Raw genomic sequence first — 18,061 nt, 5'->3', positions numbered from 1 at the left:
AACGAGCTGACCTTCTTATACCTCGAAGCACCCTGTATGACGTTAGCCCTCAGCATGTGAATGTCTAGGAACAAGTTGGGGCTCTGGAGTGGGTTATCGTCAGTTCGGTGGACCTGGTGGCGCAAAGGCGTCAGTGGTTGCCAGTGCGCCAGAGGTAAATTGATATGCTCACAGGTTCCTCGGGTTTACCGGACAACCGCAATGAAGCCGGTATCCCCAGCAACTGGCCACCTTGTATTTAGCGATGGGTGACCTGCGCAGACTTGTGTATGACGTCATCGGACCTACGCCTTGGGAATTCGAAGAAACCCGTGCAGCAGCATGCTAGGATACAGTGTATTGCGAGGTACGGATAGGAGAGCACGAGCACATAGCGTAGCACTACAGAACAGGAAAAACAGCAAATGTCTATGATGATGGGAAAGTCAGCTTTTCACGATACAGTCGCATGAAGGCGCCCTCACCAAGTAGAGTCCATCAACGTGGCTCTTCGCGACCTGCATCTGGTACAGAAGACGACTGCCCAGGCTCTTCCAGCGTCGCGCTGTTGGACAGCGGTATGCGCATAATCAATGGGATGGTGTCGCTCGTGCCCACTGCCCCATTAGGAGACCTGCCCTCCAGGCCTTGAGAAGCCGCATCGGGGTGGTCTCGGTGGACATCCTGGTACCTCGGAAGAACGTCCTTGTCGTCGTACTCTGGGAGGAATTCTTCCGGATCGTCAGGATGTGCAATCGTGCCTCTCCGGCCCGCAGCGTCGATGTCGCCCGCACGCGTCCGCCGGGTGCGTCCTCTGCGCGGCTCGCGGTGGACCAGAGAAGCTGCATTGGTGAGAGTTTCGAATATGAGGGACTCTGGAGGTGCGGATGATGGGGGGAGGCCGGTCGTCCGGGGAACAGAACGCGGGCGGGCGGGGACGTCAGGTAAGGGGTGAGCTCGGAAGAAGTCAGTGATTGGCCGTCCTCTGCGACGGAGGCGAACGATCCTAGTGTCGAGGTCAGCATAGAAGCGATGGATAGGGGCACTCGGCAAGTACGCACCTCCATGTACAAAGCACAATAATTAGAATGGCTGCAGCCGCAATCAAGGCGCCTTCCACGGCACTCTGCACGAATACCAACCAATCTGTCAGGTGTCTACATCTTGCAGCCAGACACCACATACGGGAAAGCTCAAGCAATACGCACCTTCGTGAACTGCAGCCTGCTATCGTCGTGCTCTACGGTGCCTGTCGCCGTTGGAGAGGGGAAGAAGGGCGCATCGGAGGTTGTTGTTGACGCGCTCGAGGTCGAAGATGGCGCTCCGGGCATGGTCATCGACATCTGGGATGTTCCGCTCATCTGCATGGGCGCAGATGAGGTTGATTGGGTGCCGCTTGTCGCTCCAGAGCTTGAAGTCGTCGTCGGATCGGCCCCCTGAGGCTGTCGGGGAACATGTAGCGGGACGTCGTAAACGATGGGCATCACGCGGACGTCGTGGACGATGGGCATCACGTTGAGGTTGTTGTGAGCACAAGAGATGGGCGTAAAGAGGTCATGAAGGCGAGAGCAAGCACGTCGTGCTGGACGACGAGGTGCAGCGAAGCACGGCGTAATACACGGTTCGCGGCCACCTGAGGCTCAGACTCAGAGCCTGGGGTCCCGGGATGCGCAGCGCGGTCACACTGACCTCATAGACGTGACTACGTGACATACCGTTACAGAAACGCCAAGAAAGAGACGCCCATACTTTGCTTTTCGACGATGTGGGCGACAGCGGTTGTGCAGGGCGGACGGTCGGCGTGGAAGGGTACGTCTGTTGTCGTTCTTTGCGTAGAGCAAGTGTTAAGTGACTATATGCGCTATAGGACCGTTCTTCGTCGCGTTCCCTAACCTCAAGCACGCCCTTGAGAACAACATTGCGATCAAGACCCAGGCGCGGGCATGCACTATTCTCCCTAACTTCATTGGGTGCGTAAACATCATTGCTGTGGTCGTACGCGACTGTATGCGCGGAAGGCAGATGCTAACCTTGTACGCATGACAGCATTCGCTTTTTGGTGCACAACGGCAAGGACTACATCCCCGTGACGGTGACGCAGGACATGGTAGGGCATAAGTTGGGCGAGTTCGCTATCACGAGGAAGCGTTTTACATACAAGTGAGTTATTGTGTTATCCCCCGTATCGTGCTTCCTGACATGGTTCGCTCGTGCGACAGGCAGACGAAGAACAAGTAGACACTACCATATCCCCCACACTATTGTGCTGTATTCACCCCCTTCGCGTTGCTGTCGCTATAATCTTTTCCTTTCTCTCTTTCTTCTTCGCGGTCACTTGTCTGCATACATGCCCTCCCAGAGCACGGCGAACACCCGTCGAGGACAGCGCACGTCGTAGCCCGGAAGTTCAGGAACGTACTGGTCGGATAATCAAAGGAGACTGTGACCTTGATACCACTAGTGTGAGTACTTGTTGTATGTCTATCGTTATGTTTCTTTGAAGGATGGAGGGGCCAACAGGCAGCTGTCTTCCAACGCAGCGGGTGCATACGTTTTCATTTTGTTTGTTCATCGCGCTGATGCCCCGCCGGCAAGACTTGTGAAGCTCTTATACAAGCTTCTACATCAGTACCCTAGACCAAGCTGCGCATTGTGGTGGATTTCGCGTTCATCCATCACTTTGCTTCTCGTCTTCTCGCCTTGGTGTCCTCTTCCATGAGCTGCTCCCACCCGTCCTTGTGCGTACTCTACACCATCCATTAGACCATAGCATTGCAGTACAGAGACCCGGCGCAGATTGTCATGACGTCGCTGCGTCTTCATGACATCTCCCCGATCCGGCTGCGTTGTCAGCTGCAACCTCGTCGCCTCTCGAGCGAGTTCGGCAAGTAGACGAGTCACCTGTCATGTGTTCTGTACATGTCTGGTCGACTGCCAACAGGAAGTACGACGTGCTATAAGCTGCGAAGGCCGGTCGTTATCCCGAGATTCTCGCCAGGTCCTGCGGCCAAGCATGCAAGATAACCTACCGCGTATGTGGGTGAGCGCCGCATCCAGTCCAGGCACGCTTCCCTGCCCCTTGTCATATATGCTTGACCGAATCTGCTAATCGCTCCCTGACTGCCATTCTGGCGACCCCATATGGTCCAGGTGCAACAGTAAGTAAGTACGTCTTACCTCGTTCACCTCATAGAGTCTGCTGATCATCCCCTGGTCGCAATCAGGAAGAGAAGACTTCTCGCAGACACTAGTAGTTCGCCTCACTGAAGGCAACTCCGACTTCGGCAAAGCACTTGTGGGCGATCCTGTGAGCCGCTATTGTCTTTACATGCCAACAAGACTGCTGATGGCGAGCTCCTGCTACGCAGTGATTGGACGCTGCCATCTCCCGATGACAGCACATCTTGTGCCAGCATATGAAGGGCTTTGATCCCGCTTCAGCCTGGCTGCGTCGATCGCGGTGTATCCGGTGCAGGCTCGCTATGCAGCGGGTGTTTGAGCTGTCTGCTCTTCACTCCAGCAGGCTTCAGCGGAGCATAGCATGCACCGAAGGGTGATGCGGCCATCAGACGGAGGCAGACGCAGGTGTTATCCATCTTTCCGCATCGTACACCGATAGCAGCTCCCGACTTTGAGGTCGAAAACCTGCCAGGAAAATTCTTTGTCGGATACCGGAATTTTAACAGCATAGCTGTTCCGTATGTATGTCGAGAACAGACGAAAAGTAGGGATTTATTTCGAGATGGGGAAGGAATGGGATTGGTTGCCGTGACAATACGTGCTTCGGCTAGATCCGAGGCAGGATTGGTCACCCAATGCGGAATGGCTGGGAACATTTGCACGGGCCACCAAGCTCAAACAAAGCCAGCAACATCGCCCGCCGTCTGCTCTGCCCCCTCCTCGACGTTTCCGGCGACGACGACGACACGACTGACGACGCACGAACTCTGACGACGCCGCCGTCTCTGTACAGTACGCTCTCCATCCTATCGTCTTCGCGCCCTGGCTGTCAGCGTCTCCTCCGTCTTGCGAGCTTGAGCTTGTATCGTGAAGCGTGATCATCCACCGCCATCCCCCACCTGATTCCGCAGACGAAACCAACGCCCACGCCATGGCGCACTATCAGGTCACCGCCGCGTCGCTCACCCCCTCTCGCCCCGCACCCGCGGCGCCCATGAGACGCGGCACCGACATCCAGAACGTGCTCTCCAGCTCCGGCTACGCCTCTTCATTCTCCGTCGGCACCTCGTCCCCCTCGGGCTCCTCATACGCGTCCAACTACTCCGGGATCGGTGGCTCCCCGAACCGCAACTCCGACATGGTCAGCAGCTCGCATATCGTCCGGAGCGGGATGGTGGCGATTAAGGAGGATGGTATCGTTAGCTGGCTGTGGAGGCCGAAGTGGCTCGTGCTGAAGGAGCAGACGCTTTCGATTCACAAGAACGAGGTGAGCATCCGTTTTTCCGTTCGTTTCTGTCGTGTTCCTGGTCTTGTCGGTCGAGGAGCGGTTTACTTGGTCATCGATCAGTTGCAGTTATCTCTCCTATTCCGTTCAAAGCCAGTCGCCGATGAGCTGCTGTGGGACTGGAGTCCTGCAAAACGTCTCGCTCGCGTCTGTTGCGCATGCGAGACTTGTCGTACCAAGTATCGCTGCGCTACGATCACAGGCAGACTAGCGCATTCATCCCAAGGCCTCTGAGGCAAACGCACTGCCTTTTGGTAGCATCGCGGTCCTAGCTCAGATGCGGGAACAGCATTGACTGGACGTTTGAGAGGGTGTCCTCCACTCTTCCCCCGGCGGCACGTCGATACGAACACGTCGGCCCCCATGAACTGCCACATCCTATGTGTGCAACCCCCCTGGCGGCGCTCTCTCCTACCGTGACATCCAGCCTGTTTGCACGCCGCGGCGACGACGGCAGAGGTGGAAAGGGAGCCCGTCCGGTCTCCCATAGGTTGCACGTACGCCGGTGAAGAGCAGGAAATTCGTGTTTGCACTGCAGGGATGTCCGCATCGCATCTCATGACCGTGCGAGGTGATATAGCGGTCCATGCAGGCGTTCTGTCGCCTTGATGTGGGAGGTTTTGGGCGAGAGGCGTCGCAGGCTCCCCCTTCTGTGCTGCAGCCTCGCCTGCCTGCCTCTCTCCTCCTGCTTCACGCCATGGGACCATGGCCTTGTGAGTAGGCCATATCGGATCGTGCATTGCCCAACCTCAGTGTGGCCTGTGCCTCGTCCGCCATGCAGTGCCTCTTGTTCCACCTTCGTCGCGTACCAGTCTCTCCTGGCATCAAGACGGGTCCGGTGTAAAATCTGATCCAGCAGGCAGCGATTGAGACTGGAGTTCGACAGCCTGTCGGTTCCACGTTTTATGTCCTCTATCATCTTGCACACTCCCCATCTATTGGTGTCAGGATGCAGAGATGCGGCTGACGAGGTCGCAGGGACTCTGAGGGAGGCTAGAGTTCACATGCATGAACACGGAATCACTCCCCTCAATACTCAATCCCGCAAATGGCTATTCGTTCTATCCGACATTCGTTCCTTGTTCTATGTGACTTGTGTCATCAAGCTGATCCTCCTCCTCTTAGACGTCGCCACAGTACCAGAGCCAGATCAGCTTGTCCGATATCGCCAACATCGAGCGGACAGACCTTAAACCTTACTGTCTACTTCTCGAAACGAAGGACAAGCGCATTTACTTCTCGCTGAAGAGCGATGAAGAGCTGTATGGCTGGCAGGATGACATCTACTCTCGCAGCCCGTTAATGGGTGTTAGCAACCCTACCAATTTTGTTCACAAGGTTCACGTTGGGTTTGATCCAGTTTCGGGAGCTTTCACGGTATGTTTCGCGCACCTTCACGGCAACTGGCACTCATATGCGACTGCAGGGCCTTCCCGATGCTTGGAGCAAGCTTCTTACGAAGTCCGCCATCACGCGAGAAGACTACGCGAAGGACCCGCAAGCTGTTCTCGATGTCCTCGAGTTCTACACAGATCACCAGAAGCGCGAAATGGAGGAAATGGGCTACTCGTCGATGGGTGGCTCTCGTGGCCCTGGGGGCTCGTCTTACTCTTCCTCCAGCACACTCTCTCCCTACGACACCTCGAGCGCTCCCCGCTTCAACGCTGGAACCGGCCTTGGCGGTGCTGGTATCAACAAGATGTCACCTATGGGTGACCGCCCCTCGATGAAGCGACAAGACTCGGCGCCCGCGCATCTTAACGGCGACACTGTCAACGGCACCCAGGCCGCCCTCGCTCGTGCCGCCGAGGTCGTTAACGGCTCGCATCTCCAACATGCGAACACTGTCTCCGCTGCGCAGGCCAACCCTGCGCTCCGCGCACCCATTCCGCCTATGGGTGCTCCTGGGCAGCTCCAAGCTTCCCGCCCGGCACCTCAGCGTCCCCTGCTCTCGGCCAACCGGCCCGCGCCTCCCGCTCCCAACCTGCCAAAGCCCCCTTTGCCCGACCACTCGCCATCATCGGCAGAGCTGCGTCTGCGTGCAAAAGCACAGGGTCCCTCGTTGGAGACGCAGACCACGAAGCCGCCAGGGCTCATCCAGCCCGAGCGCAAGGAATCTCTCGACCGCGTGGGTCCGTCGTCACGGCCGAACCTTGTTCCTGCGAAGTCTGCACCCGCGACCGGACAGCCCATCTCTCAGCCCGCACCGGGTGCTGCTGGTGCCACCGTTGGCCCGCCTCCCGTCAAGCCTCTGCAGCCCGCCAAGAAGCCGCAAGGCCCGAAGGAGCCTCCTTCAGTCACCATCACTGGCACCGGCGACGATGAGCGGGGTGGCGGCGTCGCTGCCGCGGCCGCCGCGCTGGAGAAGCCGAAGGTGGAGAAGGAGAAGCGCATCAGCACGATGAACGAGGCCCAGATCATGGAGAAGCTCCGGAGCGTGGTGAGCCAGGACGACCCGAAGGCGCTGTACAGCAAGATCCGGAAGGTCGGCCAGGGTGCGTCAGGACACGTCTACGTCGCGAAGGTGCATGCGACCGGGAAGAAGGTCGCGATCAAGGAGATGGACCTGTCGAACCAGCCACGCAAGGAGCTGATTGTCAACGAGATCCTCGTCATGAAGGAGTCGCAGCACCCGAACATCGTCAACTTCCTCGATTCGTACCTCGTCAGGAGCAACGAGCTTTGGGTCGTCATGGAGTACATGGAGGGTGGTGCGCTCACCGATATTATTGAGAACAACACCCTTGAGGAGGACCAGATCTCCAGCATCTGCTTGGAGGTTCGTCATTTGCGTTGTTTCTGACTCGCCCGCGCGTTCCTGACCTTGTGCTGCGACGAACAGACTTGCAAGGGTCTTTGCCACCTCCACAGCCAATCCATCATTCACCGTGATATCAAATCCGACAACGTCCTTCTGGACGCACAGGGCCATGTCAAGATCAGTGCGTACCCGTCCTTCGCGTCCTGTAGGATATTCACTCATCGTGCCGCATAGCCGATTTCGGTTTCTGCGCTAAGCTCACTGACCAGAAGTCGAAGCGTGCGACCATGGTCGGTACGCCGTACTGGATGGCTCCCGAGGTCGTTAAGCAAAAGGAGTATGGTGCCAAGGTCGACATTTGGTCGCTCGGTATCATGGCTATCGAGATGATCGAGAACGAGCCCCCATACCTCGACGAGGAGCCCCTCAAGGCTCTGTACCTCATCGCGACCAACGGCACGCCCACGCTCAAGAAGCCCGACGCGCTCTCGCGGGAGCTCAAGGGCTTCCTCAGCGTGTGTCTGTGCGTAGACGTCAAGAGCCGAGCGACTGCCGACGAGCTTCTGGAGGTATGTACCCCATCTTATGTGTCGTCGTTCTGTGATACTCACGTCGCCGTGATATAGCACGAGTTCCTGAAGAAGGCATGCGCACTGTCTGGGCTCGCACCCTTGCTCCGCTTCCGGAACAAGCAGGCGTCATGAGTTTCTGTCCCTCCGTGACACTTGACTGGTCTTTCTGGTGGTCCTCATCCGTTCTCGGCCGGACGGACATATTGTGCTGCGTTTGTCTTCACGTTACCCCTCCGTCGCCCTCTGCGTATTCCCCCATCCACCTAGTCCATGCACTGTTCTTCACGTTACGATCTATCTATATCCGCGTTTACTTGTCGTGTCTGGCCCCTCCCCCTCGATGTGTCTGCGTATATTAGTCCCTGCCGTCCTACCTCGTCGACTTCTGTTCTATCGTGCTTGTTCCTTTCTCTCTTTCCTTCCTTCCTTTCCTTTTCGCTTATGTTGGAAGACCCTAGTATTGTACACTACGACGAGGACGACGGCTAGAGTGCATATATCGAGGCGTGCGGGGCCTATGTACATGTGGTAGTGCGCATGCATGCATACGGAAAACTCGTGGTGTGTACGCTCTCGAATGGAAAGCGCGGTCTTCTAGAACATGAGTAGTGGGATACATATGAACATGCTTACAACCAGCGAGGTGAAGAAGCGTCTAGCATAGACAGCATAAGTATGCGTAAGGGACAGGGACGGGCCGCGAATACGAACAGGAACGGATATCAGTACGTGGGGGGGTAGTACCAGTAAGTTGAGTTAGTCCGAGTGATTACAGCGGGACGAGAGTACATATGGACACGACAGAGAGCGACATTCGACAGCAGCAGCGACGATACCGATACATACACACATACACAGCGACCCTACAGGATACAGACTAGCATGCATACAGAGGTGGGATCCAAGGTAAGTCCCAGAGGAGGGCGAGCACGATCAGAACTTGCCCATGGCAAGGATACGATAGAGCGAGTTCGCCTCCTCAAAGCGCGAGTTGCGCAGGGTGAAGTGCGCCATCTCGGCCGAGTCCGCATCGGATGCCGGGTCGACGATCGACAGCTTGATAAGTGAATTATAAAAACGGCAGAGCTTCAAGACGCGGACGACGACAGTAAGCAAGACTGATTGCAGTGAAGACGTGTTTCGACACGTACATTCTGGACGCCTTTGGCAAAGCGATCGTCGCTGATGTTGCCCTCGCGTTCGTCCTGCTCCGCGAGGTCGAGCCACATGACGCACTCATGGATGAACCAGCCAAGCACCTCGGTGCGGACGAGGTCCGCGATCGTCGTCTTGCCTCCAGTGGACATGTCTGCAACGGACGTAGAGTCGCGGAGGAGACGGCCGACGAGATCGAACGATGGCAGAGTGGGCGGAAGGTGCTTGATCACGTCCAGGTATGGCTCCGGACCAGTCTCGCTGTTGCTGGTGAGCAACGATGTGACGAGTGGGTGACCGAGAGCGGGATTGGTGGAGAGAACGGCAGGTAAGTCGACGGAGGTGATCACAGGAGGCGAAGTGAGCTTCGGGATCATTGGGAGAAGGGTCTGGGGACGAGGTCAACTTGAGGGGCGGGTGACAGAAGTGATGATCACTCACCCTTTGCTCCGCGAGAGAGAGGACGCGTTCGCGCGCGGCGAGTAGAAGTGACGCAGCGCGCGAGTAGGTCTCGTTTTCCTCGTCGCGCTCACTGCGCTCTTCCGCGCTGCCAACAGCATTCCTGGGAGCGGGATCGACAACCTTCTGGACGGATGGCTCCTCATCCAGGGTCAGATTCGCGGCTCTGAGCTTAGGCGGCAGAGGGGATCTCGCCAACGTATTCGGTGAGAACGGACCGATCTGGGGTCGATGAGCTCTGCATTCCCAGCTGTGATCATTGCATGGTACTCACATCGCTGCCGTCACCCTTCAAGATCTTCCACAACACCCAGACCAGCTGTTCATTCTCGCTGACCCCGCCTGCGTTGGCAATCCGAACGGCGGTATCGCGCTCCCGTACAAACGTCGCATACAACACAGACTTGAAAGGATTGATGGCAATCGGATGGGGCGCGTATAGTGCATACAATATATAAGACACGAGCAGGCGTTGGGTAAGCTGTGGTGGAGGCGCCGTTGGAATTATGCTCTTCTCCTCGAAGGAATGTATGACTCACTTCTACAGGTGAATCCAGCATAGGCATCAACACATCGAGCGTGACCTGGAATCGCGAGAGAGGTGGGACAATCTGCATGAATGCATGCGCGGCCGTCGAGCATGGCGTTGTGAACGCTCCGGCGAGCAGGTGGTTGACGGACGCGCGAGTCGCGTCGCCCATCGAAGCAGTCTGCTTAGCCGCCAGAGGAGCCTGATAGTACGAAGCAGTCTGCATCATGATTGAAGCATGTAAGTCGTGATGAACGTCGTCGTCGTCGTCCCGGACGGTGAGCGTGAAGTACTTGGTAGAAGGCAAGGTCAATGAGCGCCCGCTTTGCGGCGCTCCGGAAACCTCATCCTGAACTATCCTGACCTGGCCTTTCCGTCCACCCCGTATTTCATCTTTCCCTATTCCACTCTCTCCTGTACATATTTGCAACACATAATTCAACGCACTCAACAGATACATTATGGCGGAAGCGGTCGACACGTCCAACCCTCCAGTCAGGGCAAGAGGCCGGGGAAGAGGCAAGTCGCGCGGCGGATTGGGCAAGTACCTCCGCGCACGGGGCCGTGGACGTGGACGTGGACGGCCTGCAGAATGGGGACAACGTTTAGTTCTTGAAGGCGAGGAAGAGGTCGAGATGGACGAGGGAGAGAGGCAGGAGTTCGAGCGGAAGTATGCGCGGAGACAACTAGGCTCGAACGCGGATCGCTATGTTGAGCCCGAGCCAGAGATCGATTCTGAAGGTATGTTGGAACACTTGCTGTTTGTTTTGCATGCGCTCTGCAGTACTGATGGCGGCATTCTGACAGGCGAAGAGGTCGTCGAGCCGGAAGTCGATCTCTCTTCTTTTCTAGAGCGCCAGCGACTGTCTCCAGGTCCCTCGGGCGTGTCTCCTCAGTCGGACGAAGACGAAGACGTTGACAAATCCCTGGCTCACATCGGAAGTGAAGGAACATCGCTCGCGCACTCCAAGAAAGGACGCGTGCAACGTATTGAGTGGGATGCAGAGCTGGAGGAGATGAGTCGAGAGAAGGCTGCCGCCGAAGCAACGAGAGGTGAGTGCATTGCTAGTCCCCTGGACTAGACTATACTCCTATAACGACACTGCACACTGCAGATTTAAAGGCACGTTTTCGTGCGCAGACTGCGAAGCAACGTGGGCGCAGTATTGCTCGAGGAGGGGTATCCAGCCTTGGTCGCGGTGTGAAGCAATCAGGTACATGAGCAAACTGTCCTCCGAGGTCTGCTATGTCGTATCTCACGCGTCTCCTCCAGGTGGACCGTACGTCGAAGCTCCCCCGCTTCCTATAGATGCACCCAAGCCGGAGAAGAATGAGAAAGAGGACATGCAAGATTTCCTCGACGGCCTGTTAGGCTGAATGCAGGCATAACCGATATAGTGTGTTGCAGATCGAATAACTTGTGTTCTGTAATGTGTACGTGACGAATGACATCATATAGTAATCGGCTCTTTCCAAAGCAAGTACAACCCAGTGCATTTATGTACAGACAAGATACCCTTGAGAAGCGATGCGAATGCCCGGAAGCCCGATAGCCAGGCCATCAGTGGGCGAGCTGGTCCACGTAGCGCTGTACGGCGGCTTAACATACTTACCTTCCTCCCTCCATCTGGGCGCGTTCCCAATCGTCCGACTGACTCTGTAGATTCGACTTGAACGGTGAACCCTCCGTGGCACAATGCGCATGCACACTGACCCACGTTCTCATCTTCAGATCTGTCCGAGATGGTTGAATTCCTGGATGTTACGACACCGTCCTCGTCAGCATCCCGAGTGCTAATGAACGTGGACATCCTGCTCGACATGTTCGACATCCATTCTTTCCAGAAAGGAGACCTGGCGCGCTGTGCTCGTGTTTGCCGTGCCTTCAGTGGGCCTGCGTTGCGTGCCTTGTGGCACGTACTATTCTCTATACGCCCGGTCTGGCATCTCCTGGCTCCGTCTGACCTGCCATATGTACCCGAGTATCCGGAAGACTCAGAGATGATCCTGGAGGAGTATTGGAAAGCGAGAGAGGAGTATTACCCTGCCGTGAGTGCCACCATTACCATTCGGAGTGGACGGACTCTTACGAATCTTCGTATCAAGATATTGGCTGCGGGAATGTATCGTGATACTGCCCGAAGGGAGAGATACCTCACATATATATCGTATGTGCGGGTACTCCATGAGTTCAACCCGTTCGCCGACTTACGGTTATTCTCCGTGTTGCACGAGGGGTTCCCAATACCACCATCTTCCCATCTTTACGCCAACTTCGCTGGCCTCTTCGTGAACTGGATGATTCACAAATCGTTGATGGGTCTCAACTCGCGGTACTTTTCTCCCCCAACCTGGCGCTTTTGAAATTCGATCTCCTGTTTGCGCGTGCGGTAGACAACATTGACCTGGAGATGTTAGGAGCTGTCAGTATTCAACGGTAGAGGGCGGTGGTTTCCTGATGTGACGGTGTTGCGCTCATTCCAATGTCTTCGGAAGGTGACCATCGATTGCAGAGTTGGACCCACTGTTTTCCGCGAGCTCGTGGAGATACCAACCATCCGCTCGATCAGTCTTCAACTCGATTATAACGATGAGTTGGACCTCGTCTACGACGCACCCAATCTTAGCCACCTCGCCTTGAAAGGCACGCCCACTCCTCTGACACGGCTCCTCCTTCCTCTGCGGGCACCCTCCATGACGTCGCTCGAGATCGCGGTGACCGCACCCAAAGTTTACGTCCGGGACGAATTGTGTCATATTGACTGCATGCGAGCTGCTGCAGAGGCAGTAACCCCGAATTCGCTGCAACTGCTCAGCTTGGACCTCAGCAAATACTGCATCTTCATACGCGTGGAGGTCGTGGAGCTCCTTCGGCCTTTCCTCCAGCTGCATCCCAGCATCGCTTGGTGTAAAATCAATATGATGCTGAATGGAGCTCCGAACACCACCGAGGACGATTACGAGGAGATCGCTGACGCATGGGTCAATCTCGAGGAGTTCACCATAATCGGCGCACGCTGGTATCCATCTCCTCCCTCCCTAACAACAGTCGAAAACTACTTCCGAACTTCATGCCCTCACTTCCGTTCCCTATCCTTATAACAGGCCTTCGTAATCCAACTCTGCACCCTGTCGGCAGTCCTTCGTCGCTGACGTCCCCGCAGTCGAACGATCGTGTCGTTGCCACTCCGCTTCCGGTCAAACGAGCTGAGCAGTGGATACAAGGGATGCACGTTGTAGCAAGGGTGATTTTTGCGTTGTATCGTTCTGGCCTTGTACCGATTTTGCAAGTTCACGGGCTTTGTATAATCTGCCATTCTCTTTGTGTGCGTCCGTGCAACCAAAGGCGGATTATCAAGTGGCACACCGGGTGTGAGTATATAGGGTACCATCCTCTGCTCGAGTGGACAACACTCACCGTACCATGCCTCTTCGCGTTGAAGCTCATCCGTCGCCCAAACACCCGTCGTCGGCCGCTGCGACGGTCCTTCAGAATCTAGACATCCTGCGTTTGATCTTCGATGACAACCGTGGTCCTCAGGGAGTCCTGACCAATCGCGCTCTGGGACACTGTGCGCGTGTCTCCCGGGCATTCAATAAAGCTGTAATTCGTGCGCTTTGGAGGAACCTCCCGACCCTGTTTCCTCTGTGGCATGTACTTGCCCCTCCCGGACTGGAGTATCCGAAGACGCATCAAGCGATTACGGCTTATTTCGTCACGGTGAGTGTCAACAGTCGAGGTCCAACAACGTGCGCTGACGCCAGAGACTATCCTTGCTGTTGATCCAGATCGTGAGCGCGAGACTTCACAAGGATGCCGCCTACTGGCAGAGGTTCGTTGGGTACGCACGTCATATCCGGAGTATCAATTCGAACGCTATGCCCCACATCGGACATGCCGCAATGCTCCAACTGGTTTTGGAGGCAAACGGTGCTGGTCCGGTCCTCTTCACCTGCTTGCAGAGCCTAGAGCTATCATCCATCGAATGCTCTATCTCCTCTATCGCCACACTCTTCACGCCATCCCTGCGCACCTTCATCACTTCCATCGAGTGTGAGGATGAGTCCAAGGGTGAAATCTTCCGAGAGGTCATGCATAGCATCACTACTGCGATCGGATCGTTGAAGGACGTGTCGTCGCAGTTGCGCTGTCTTCGCATGGAGAAACGAGAGTCGGATCGAATCTACTTGCCAAGTTCCGGCAACGCAGTCCGTCCCCTCTTATCCAACATATCCGACCTTCGACATCTGCAGAGCCTCACACTTCGGCTCCCATGCGCCATTCCCGCACCTACAGTGCTCCCAGTTGCCGCGCTCCCTGCTCTCACTTATCTCAGTCTACGCAGTGTCGTCGAGGATGATACCCGGCCATTGCCCTCATCCAAGACGGCCATATCAGCCAAGCTACGCGTATTTGAGCTAGACGGGAATTGCGCAGGCACTATCGCGACACTGGCAGGCCTTTACGCTCCCGAATTGCGCTCGCTGAAATTGGTGACAACTGATTATGACTCCGCGCTGGATCTCTCTGCTTGCACCGAGGCCGTAGCAGCTGCCGTCAATCCCAACGTCTTTCGTCGACTCAGCATCGTGTTCGGGAAGAGCCGCAGTCGGCCGCTCTCTGCGCGGCTTACAGAAATCATACGGCCTTTTATGTCCCTCCATGCGCTCCTACGCTTCAAACTTGAGTCTCACGATGCCAGACTCCCTGCAACGGATGCGGAGTTGGCCGACATCTTCAGCCAATGTCGATGGGCTCAGCTCGAGGAGTTCGACATAGAGGACATCTATTGGAAGGAAGACAGAACCGCCCCTTCAGCATCCATCCTCCGTCACTTCGGGATGTCTTGCCCAAGTCTACGAACCTTAAGGCTGCCATACCTGGAATTGGTGGCACCACTCACCGACGGAGCAGGAGAGCCCGACTCTCCGGAGGTGCATTCGCTTCGATCGTTACACATTGGACGTCCCCATTGGCAAGAGAGGGGGGACGTCATTGGCAATATAGTCGTCGTGTCGTTGGCGCAGTACATTCACCGCATATTTCCGATGCTGCGCCTTAGGATAGATAGTTGGGACTTCTCGTCCAGCGCAGGATGGCAGCAAGTCTTCTGGGCTCTAAGAGCCGGCATGGATTAGGGTAGAAGAGCAGGATACATTCCCCGAAGCAAGGGTTGCGGTTAGCGCATCCAGGACGCCATGTAATAAAATCTGCGCACAATCCACATGTAGTGAACACTTCGAAGGATGCGAACTGGCCAAAAGGACAATGTTGGTGCAGGACGGCAAGGGCAGGCGAACGGGAATGCGACAGTGCGATGTGCGGACGCGCTGCACGACGACGGACAAGCCTCGTCGACGTGCAGTGTGTGGCAAACGACATCCGCTCGAGAGATCCGTGCACTGGAGCTCGTCAAGCCGATGCGAGGTTACTCGAATCGGATGAACGCATCTCGGCGCGTCCGAGCCATGGGCATATCACAGAAACAAGAGTACATCACCAGGTCTCTGTCCTCTGCTATGTAGCATCTCCCATGCGCCAGCGGGTTCGGCTGATATTCGGAGGAGATGTTGAGGAAGGTTCAGTGTCTCGATAATTGTTCTGGCAGTCAAGTTGAAGTTGGTTGACGAAACGTCAGCCGGATGTAGCGCGGGCGGATAGACAGCTCACCGAAGCTTCCGGAAGACGACCCATTGTGCGCGGATTGAAGTACTTATAGAGGCGGGGCATGCACAGAGGTCGGCGTTGGCGTCCACGGTTAGTGAGACAAGATGTTCGGGTTGTCGAGGAGGGACGCGGGGCACGTGGCAAACAACTCGTTCGTGGTCTTGTCTATGTAGCACAAGCCGTCTGTCAACAAAACGTTAGCACTTCCGCATTCACATTCTAGACCACTCACCGCCGTGTTCCTCATGGATGCCTTCTATTGCGCCCGCCGTGACTGTCATCCCCGGGCCTGTCGACACACCCGAAGGAATCTTCGTCGACTTGCAGGAGCAAACGGGAACCGGTGACTGTCATTGTCGCCTACTTCTAATAATCGCTTGATATGCTCCCTCACTGTACAATCCGTCCATAGTGAGCTTCTCACTAGCGGTCCATAGAATAACACTGCGCCATACTCAGCTGACATACCTTCCTGACATTGGGGTTTAGTCGCTCGTCCTGAGCTCTGAGCACGGGGCCACGAAGGTACATCAGCATTAGGAGCGCAACAAAGCAGTCGAACTCATGTCTACCGTATATGAGTGTTGGGAGATTGTGATGTCTGATATGCAACGGCTAGAAGGAGTAGAAAACCGTCTGAGTCAAGGTCTGATCCAAGTAACGAGTCGTTGCCAGGCGCCCGAGACCCCGGATAGCCCGGCCAGCAACTTGCAGCGAGGCTTCTTCCATTCCTCATCCACCCCGATACCTCCTGGAACCCACGATGCGAACCATGATCATATATATCTACCCCAACTGTTTCACCATATCCTGCTCATACACTCTGACGACGATCTTCACGGTAAAGTTTTTGTGCAAATACGCAGTAGATCCCTTAGCCTGACATTCTCTCCCATAGCAACGGCGACATGCAGATGAAGATCCCGTACGACATCCTCGTTGGTGTCATTGAGGTACAGGAAGTCCATAACGACTTACCTGGCATCTCCTCGATGAGCCAGACGTGCCGGACCCTCCGCGTCGTAGCAACCAGACATTTGTTGAACCAGCAAGTTACACTACGGAACGCCAACGACGTCGTATCCTTCTCACTCTTCATGCGCTCAGACGATGGCCGTCGATTACCGCTCCTGCGGCGTTGTCTGGTCATCAAGTCTGGTCCCCTCTCCGAGGATGCGGCCTCCTCCCTCGTCAAGCTTATCACGGAGATCTCTCACCTCGAACGGCTTGTCTTGCGAGACGCCGATGAAGTGCTCGCGTCGGACCCGCGTCTTCCTCGTGCCTTTGCGGCTTTGACGTGTCTCAAGCACCTCGACTTCTCCATGACCAAGGACCCGGAGAACCCTGAGCCCTGCGTCTACATGCTCACCAGGATGCGATCGCGCCTCGTCACGGCTTCTCTCCATCCGCCTGTGGTTGTACGCCGGTGGCACGAAGGCCAGCTTAGCGATGGTCTCTCAGATCCCATAAGTCTCCTGCGTAGTTCGTCCAGCACGCTCACGGAGCTCAGCGGGACGTGGTTGCAGGCGCGGAAACATCGAACGGTCTTCCCGAATGTCAAGCGCCTGCGGGTCCTCCTCCATCTTATCCCCGACATCACTCCCTACATCGTCGCATATCCAAACTTGACATCGCTCGACGTCCGCTGTGGTGCTACGATGGACGAAGACATTCTCCCAGGGATGTCGTGGCTGAACCAGGAGGGGCAGCAGCGCTCCGGCTGTTGGCCCACATTGGACAGCTTGGAGGGGAGGACGATGGACCTCTATGTCATCGCGCTTCGTTGTCACGTCAAGTCACTTACTGTTCACGCGTCGCAGCGGCACCAGGCAGGTGACGTGACCCTCCTTGCGGACGTTCTATCCCGTGCGCGCCCTGTCCACCTCGACCTTGAAGTCGATTCTTCGAGTGTTGTCTCGGAGACGAGCAGTGGCCTCGAGGCCATCTTTCTGGGTTCCGGGATCTCATCGTGCATCCAATCGCTCGAGCTTCGCATTGTCATGGATCCCAAGACCGATCTGGATCAACTCATCGTACGCATTTCTATACTCGTGTAGTTGCTGTGAGCCTTACTCTCATCTTGCAGTCGCGCACCGTCACCATAGTACATAGCGTTACCCTGACATCCTTCAAGCTAGAGCTGGACTTTAGCAACAGAGTCATACGGCTCGACCGCTTTGCTAGGGATACTCAGCTTCCCCCCAAGTTCGTGCCGAGCGAGGTGGCGCAGGGCGCCTGTAACGCTAGTACCAGGGAGAAGGCATTGAATTTGAAGCAGAACCTTCCTACTCTCAAGTCCTTCGTGGTCAAACCGCCATGCCGTTGCAACAAATGCTCCGAGTCCGGCGTTGATCCGTGCTAGGCATGAATATACCGGTACACAATGTATGAGGACGTTTGCTCGATCTCGTCGTGGTAGCTTTGGTGTCAGCGATAGGGGCCCTTTTCAATGCATGGCACTTTATTGTTGTTG

At 56.0% G+C, this 18,061-nt stretch overlaps 9 protein-coding genes across 9 annotated transcripts; 7 read left to right on the top strand and 2 right to left on the bottom strand.

Moving 5' to 3' along the window:
• Nucleotides 1–477: 477 nt before the first annotated feature.
• On the bottom strand, nt 478–1,490 carry L226DRAFT_569177 (uncharacterized protein; the record flags this gene model as incomplete). The annotated part of the gene is made up of 3 exons (XM_067684266.1): nt 478–985; nt 1,041–1,105; nt 1,188–1,490. The coding sequence occupies 3 exons, from the start codon at nt 1,488–1,490 to the stop codon at nt 478–480; spliced, it is 876 nt and encodes a 291-aa protein (XP_067537523.1).
• Nucleotides 1,491–1,727: 237 nt separating this feature from the next.
• Nucleotides 1,728–2,567, top strand: L226DRAFT_483176 (mitochondrial 37S ribosomal protein uS19m). Its single transcript, XM_067676996.1, has 5 exons — nt 1,728–1,788; nt 1,847–1,949; nt 2,026–2,139; nt 2,199–2,441; nt 2,520–2,567. The coding sequence occupies exons 1-4, from the start codon at nt 1,743–1,745 to the stop codon at nt 2,215–2,217; spliced, it is 282 nt and encodes a 93-aa protein (XP_067537522.1). The 5' UTR covers nt 1,728–1,742; the 3' UTR covers nt 2,218–2,441; nt 2,520–2,567.
• On the top strand, nt 2,539–3,405 carry L226DRAFT_355319 (uncharacterized protein). The gene is made up of 4 exons (XM_067674182.1): nt 2,539–3,041; nt 3,130–3,141; nt 3,204–3,286; nt 3,348–3,405. Exons 1-4 carry the CDS (start codon nt 2,801–2,803, stop codon nt 3,348–3,350), a joined length of 339 nt encoding a protein of 112 aa, XP_067537521.1. The 5' UTR covers nt 2,539–2,800; the 3' UTR covers nt 3,351–3,405.
• Nucleotides 3,406–3,953: 548 nt separating this feature from the next.
• L226DRAFT_355238 (Pkinase-domain-containing protein) lies at nt 3,954–8,013 on the top strand. The gene is made up of 6 exons (XM_067674181.1): nt 3,954–4,426; nt 5,570–5,821; nt 5,871–7,223; nt 7,287–7,386; nt 7,440–7,774; nt 7,832–8,013. Exons 1-6 carry the CDS (start codon nt 4,091–4,093, stop codon nt 7,907–7,909), a joined length of 2,454 nt encoding a protein of 817 aa, XP_067537520.1. The 5' UTR covers nt 3,954–4,090; the 3' UTR covers nt 7,910–8,013.
• A 205-nt stretch (nt 8,014–8,218) lies between these two features.
• On the bottom strand, nt 8,219–10,225 carry L226DRAFT_551804 (uncharacterized protein). The gene is made up of 5 exons (XM_067682843.1): nt 9,931–10,225; nt 9,666–9,872; nt 9,374–9,613; nt 8,929–9,321; nt 8,219–8,863 (listed from the first exon to the last, which is right to left on the bottom strand). Exons 1-5 carry the CDS (start codon nt 10,147–10,149, stop codon nt 8,711–8,713), a joined length of 1,212 nt encoding a protein of 403 aa, XP_067537519.1. The 5' UTR covers nt 10,150–10,225; the 3' UTR covers nt 8,219–8,710.
• Nucleotides 10,226–10,381: 156 nt separating this feature from the next.
• L226DRAFT_459359 (uncharacterized protein) lies at nt 10,382–11,297 on the top strand (the record flags this gene model as incomplete). The annotated part of the gene is made up of 4 exons (XM_067675510.1): nt 10,382–10,661; nt 10,728–10,973; nt 11,036–11,134; nt 11,194–11,297. 4 exons carry the CDS (start codon nt 10,382–10,384, stop codon nt 11,295–11,297), a joined length of 729 nt encoding a protein of 242 aa, XP_067537518.1.
• Nucleotides 11,298–11,393: 96 nt separating this feature from the next.
• L226DRAFT_355213 (uncharacterized protein) lies at nt 11,394–12,340 on the top strand. Its single transcript, XM_067674180.1, has 2 exons — nt 11,394–11,969; nt 12,027–12,340. The coding sequence occupies exons 1-2, from the start codon at nt 11,664–11,666 to the stop codon at nt 12,282–12,284; spliced, it is 564 nt and encodes a 187-aa protein (XP_067537517.1). The 5' UTR covers nt 11,394–11,663; the 3' UTR covers nt 12,285–12,340.
• A 1,004-nt stretch (nt 12,341–13,344) lies between these two features.
• On the top strand, nt 13,345–15,431 carry L226DRAFT_611342 (uncharacterized protein; the record flags this gene model as incomplete). The annotated part of the gene is made up of 2 exons (XM_067686277.1): nt 13,345–13,641; nt 13,710–15,431. The coding sequence occupies 2 exons, from the start codon at nt 13,345–13,347 to the stop codon at nt 15,057–15,059; spliced, it is 1,647 nt and encodes a 548-aa protein (XP_067537516.1). The 3' UTR covers nt 15,060–15,431.
• Nucleotides 15,432–16,347: 916 nt separating this feature from the next.
• L226DRAFT_559137 (uncharacterized protein) lies at nt 16,348–18,048 on the top strand. Its single transcript, XM_067683280.1, has 3 exons — nt 16,348–16,429; nt 16,487–17,621; nt 17,675–18,048. Exons 2-3 carry the CDS (start codon nt 16,497–16,499, stop codon nt 17,948–17,950), a joined length of 1,401 nt encoding a protein of 466 aa, XP_067537515.1. The 5' UTR covers nt 16,348–16,429; nt 16,487–16,496; the 3' UTR covers nt 17,951–18,048.
• The last annotated feature ends 13 nt before the right edge of the window (nt 18,049–18,061 follow it).

The sequence above is a fragment of the Lentinus tigrinus genome (assembly GCF_003813185.1).
Source record: "Lentinus tigrinus ALCF2SS1-7 unplaced genomic scaffold L226scaffold_7, whole genome shotgun sequence".
NCBI lineage: Eukaryota > Fungi > Basidiomycota > Agaricomycetes > Polyporales > Polyporaceae > Lentinus > Lentinus tigrinus.
The sequence above is the reverse complement of the archived record's forward strand: the minus strand, read 5'-3'. Positions and strand labels throughout refer to the sequence as shown.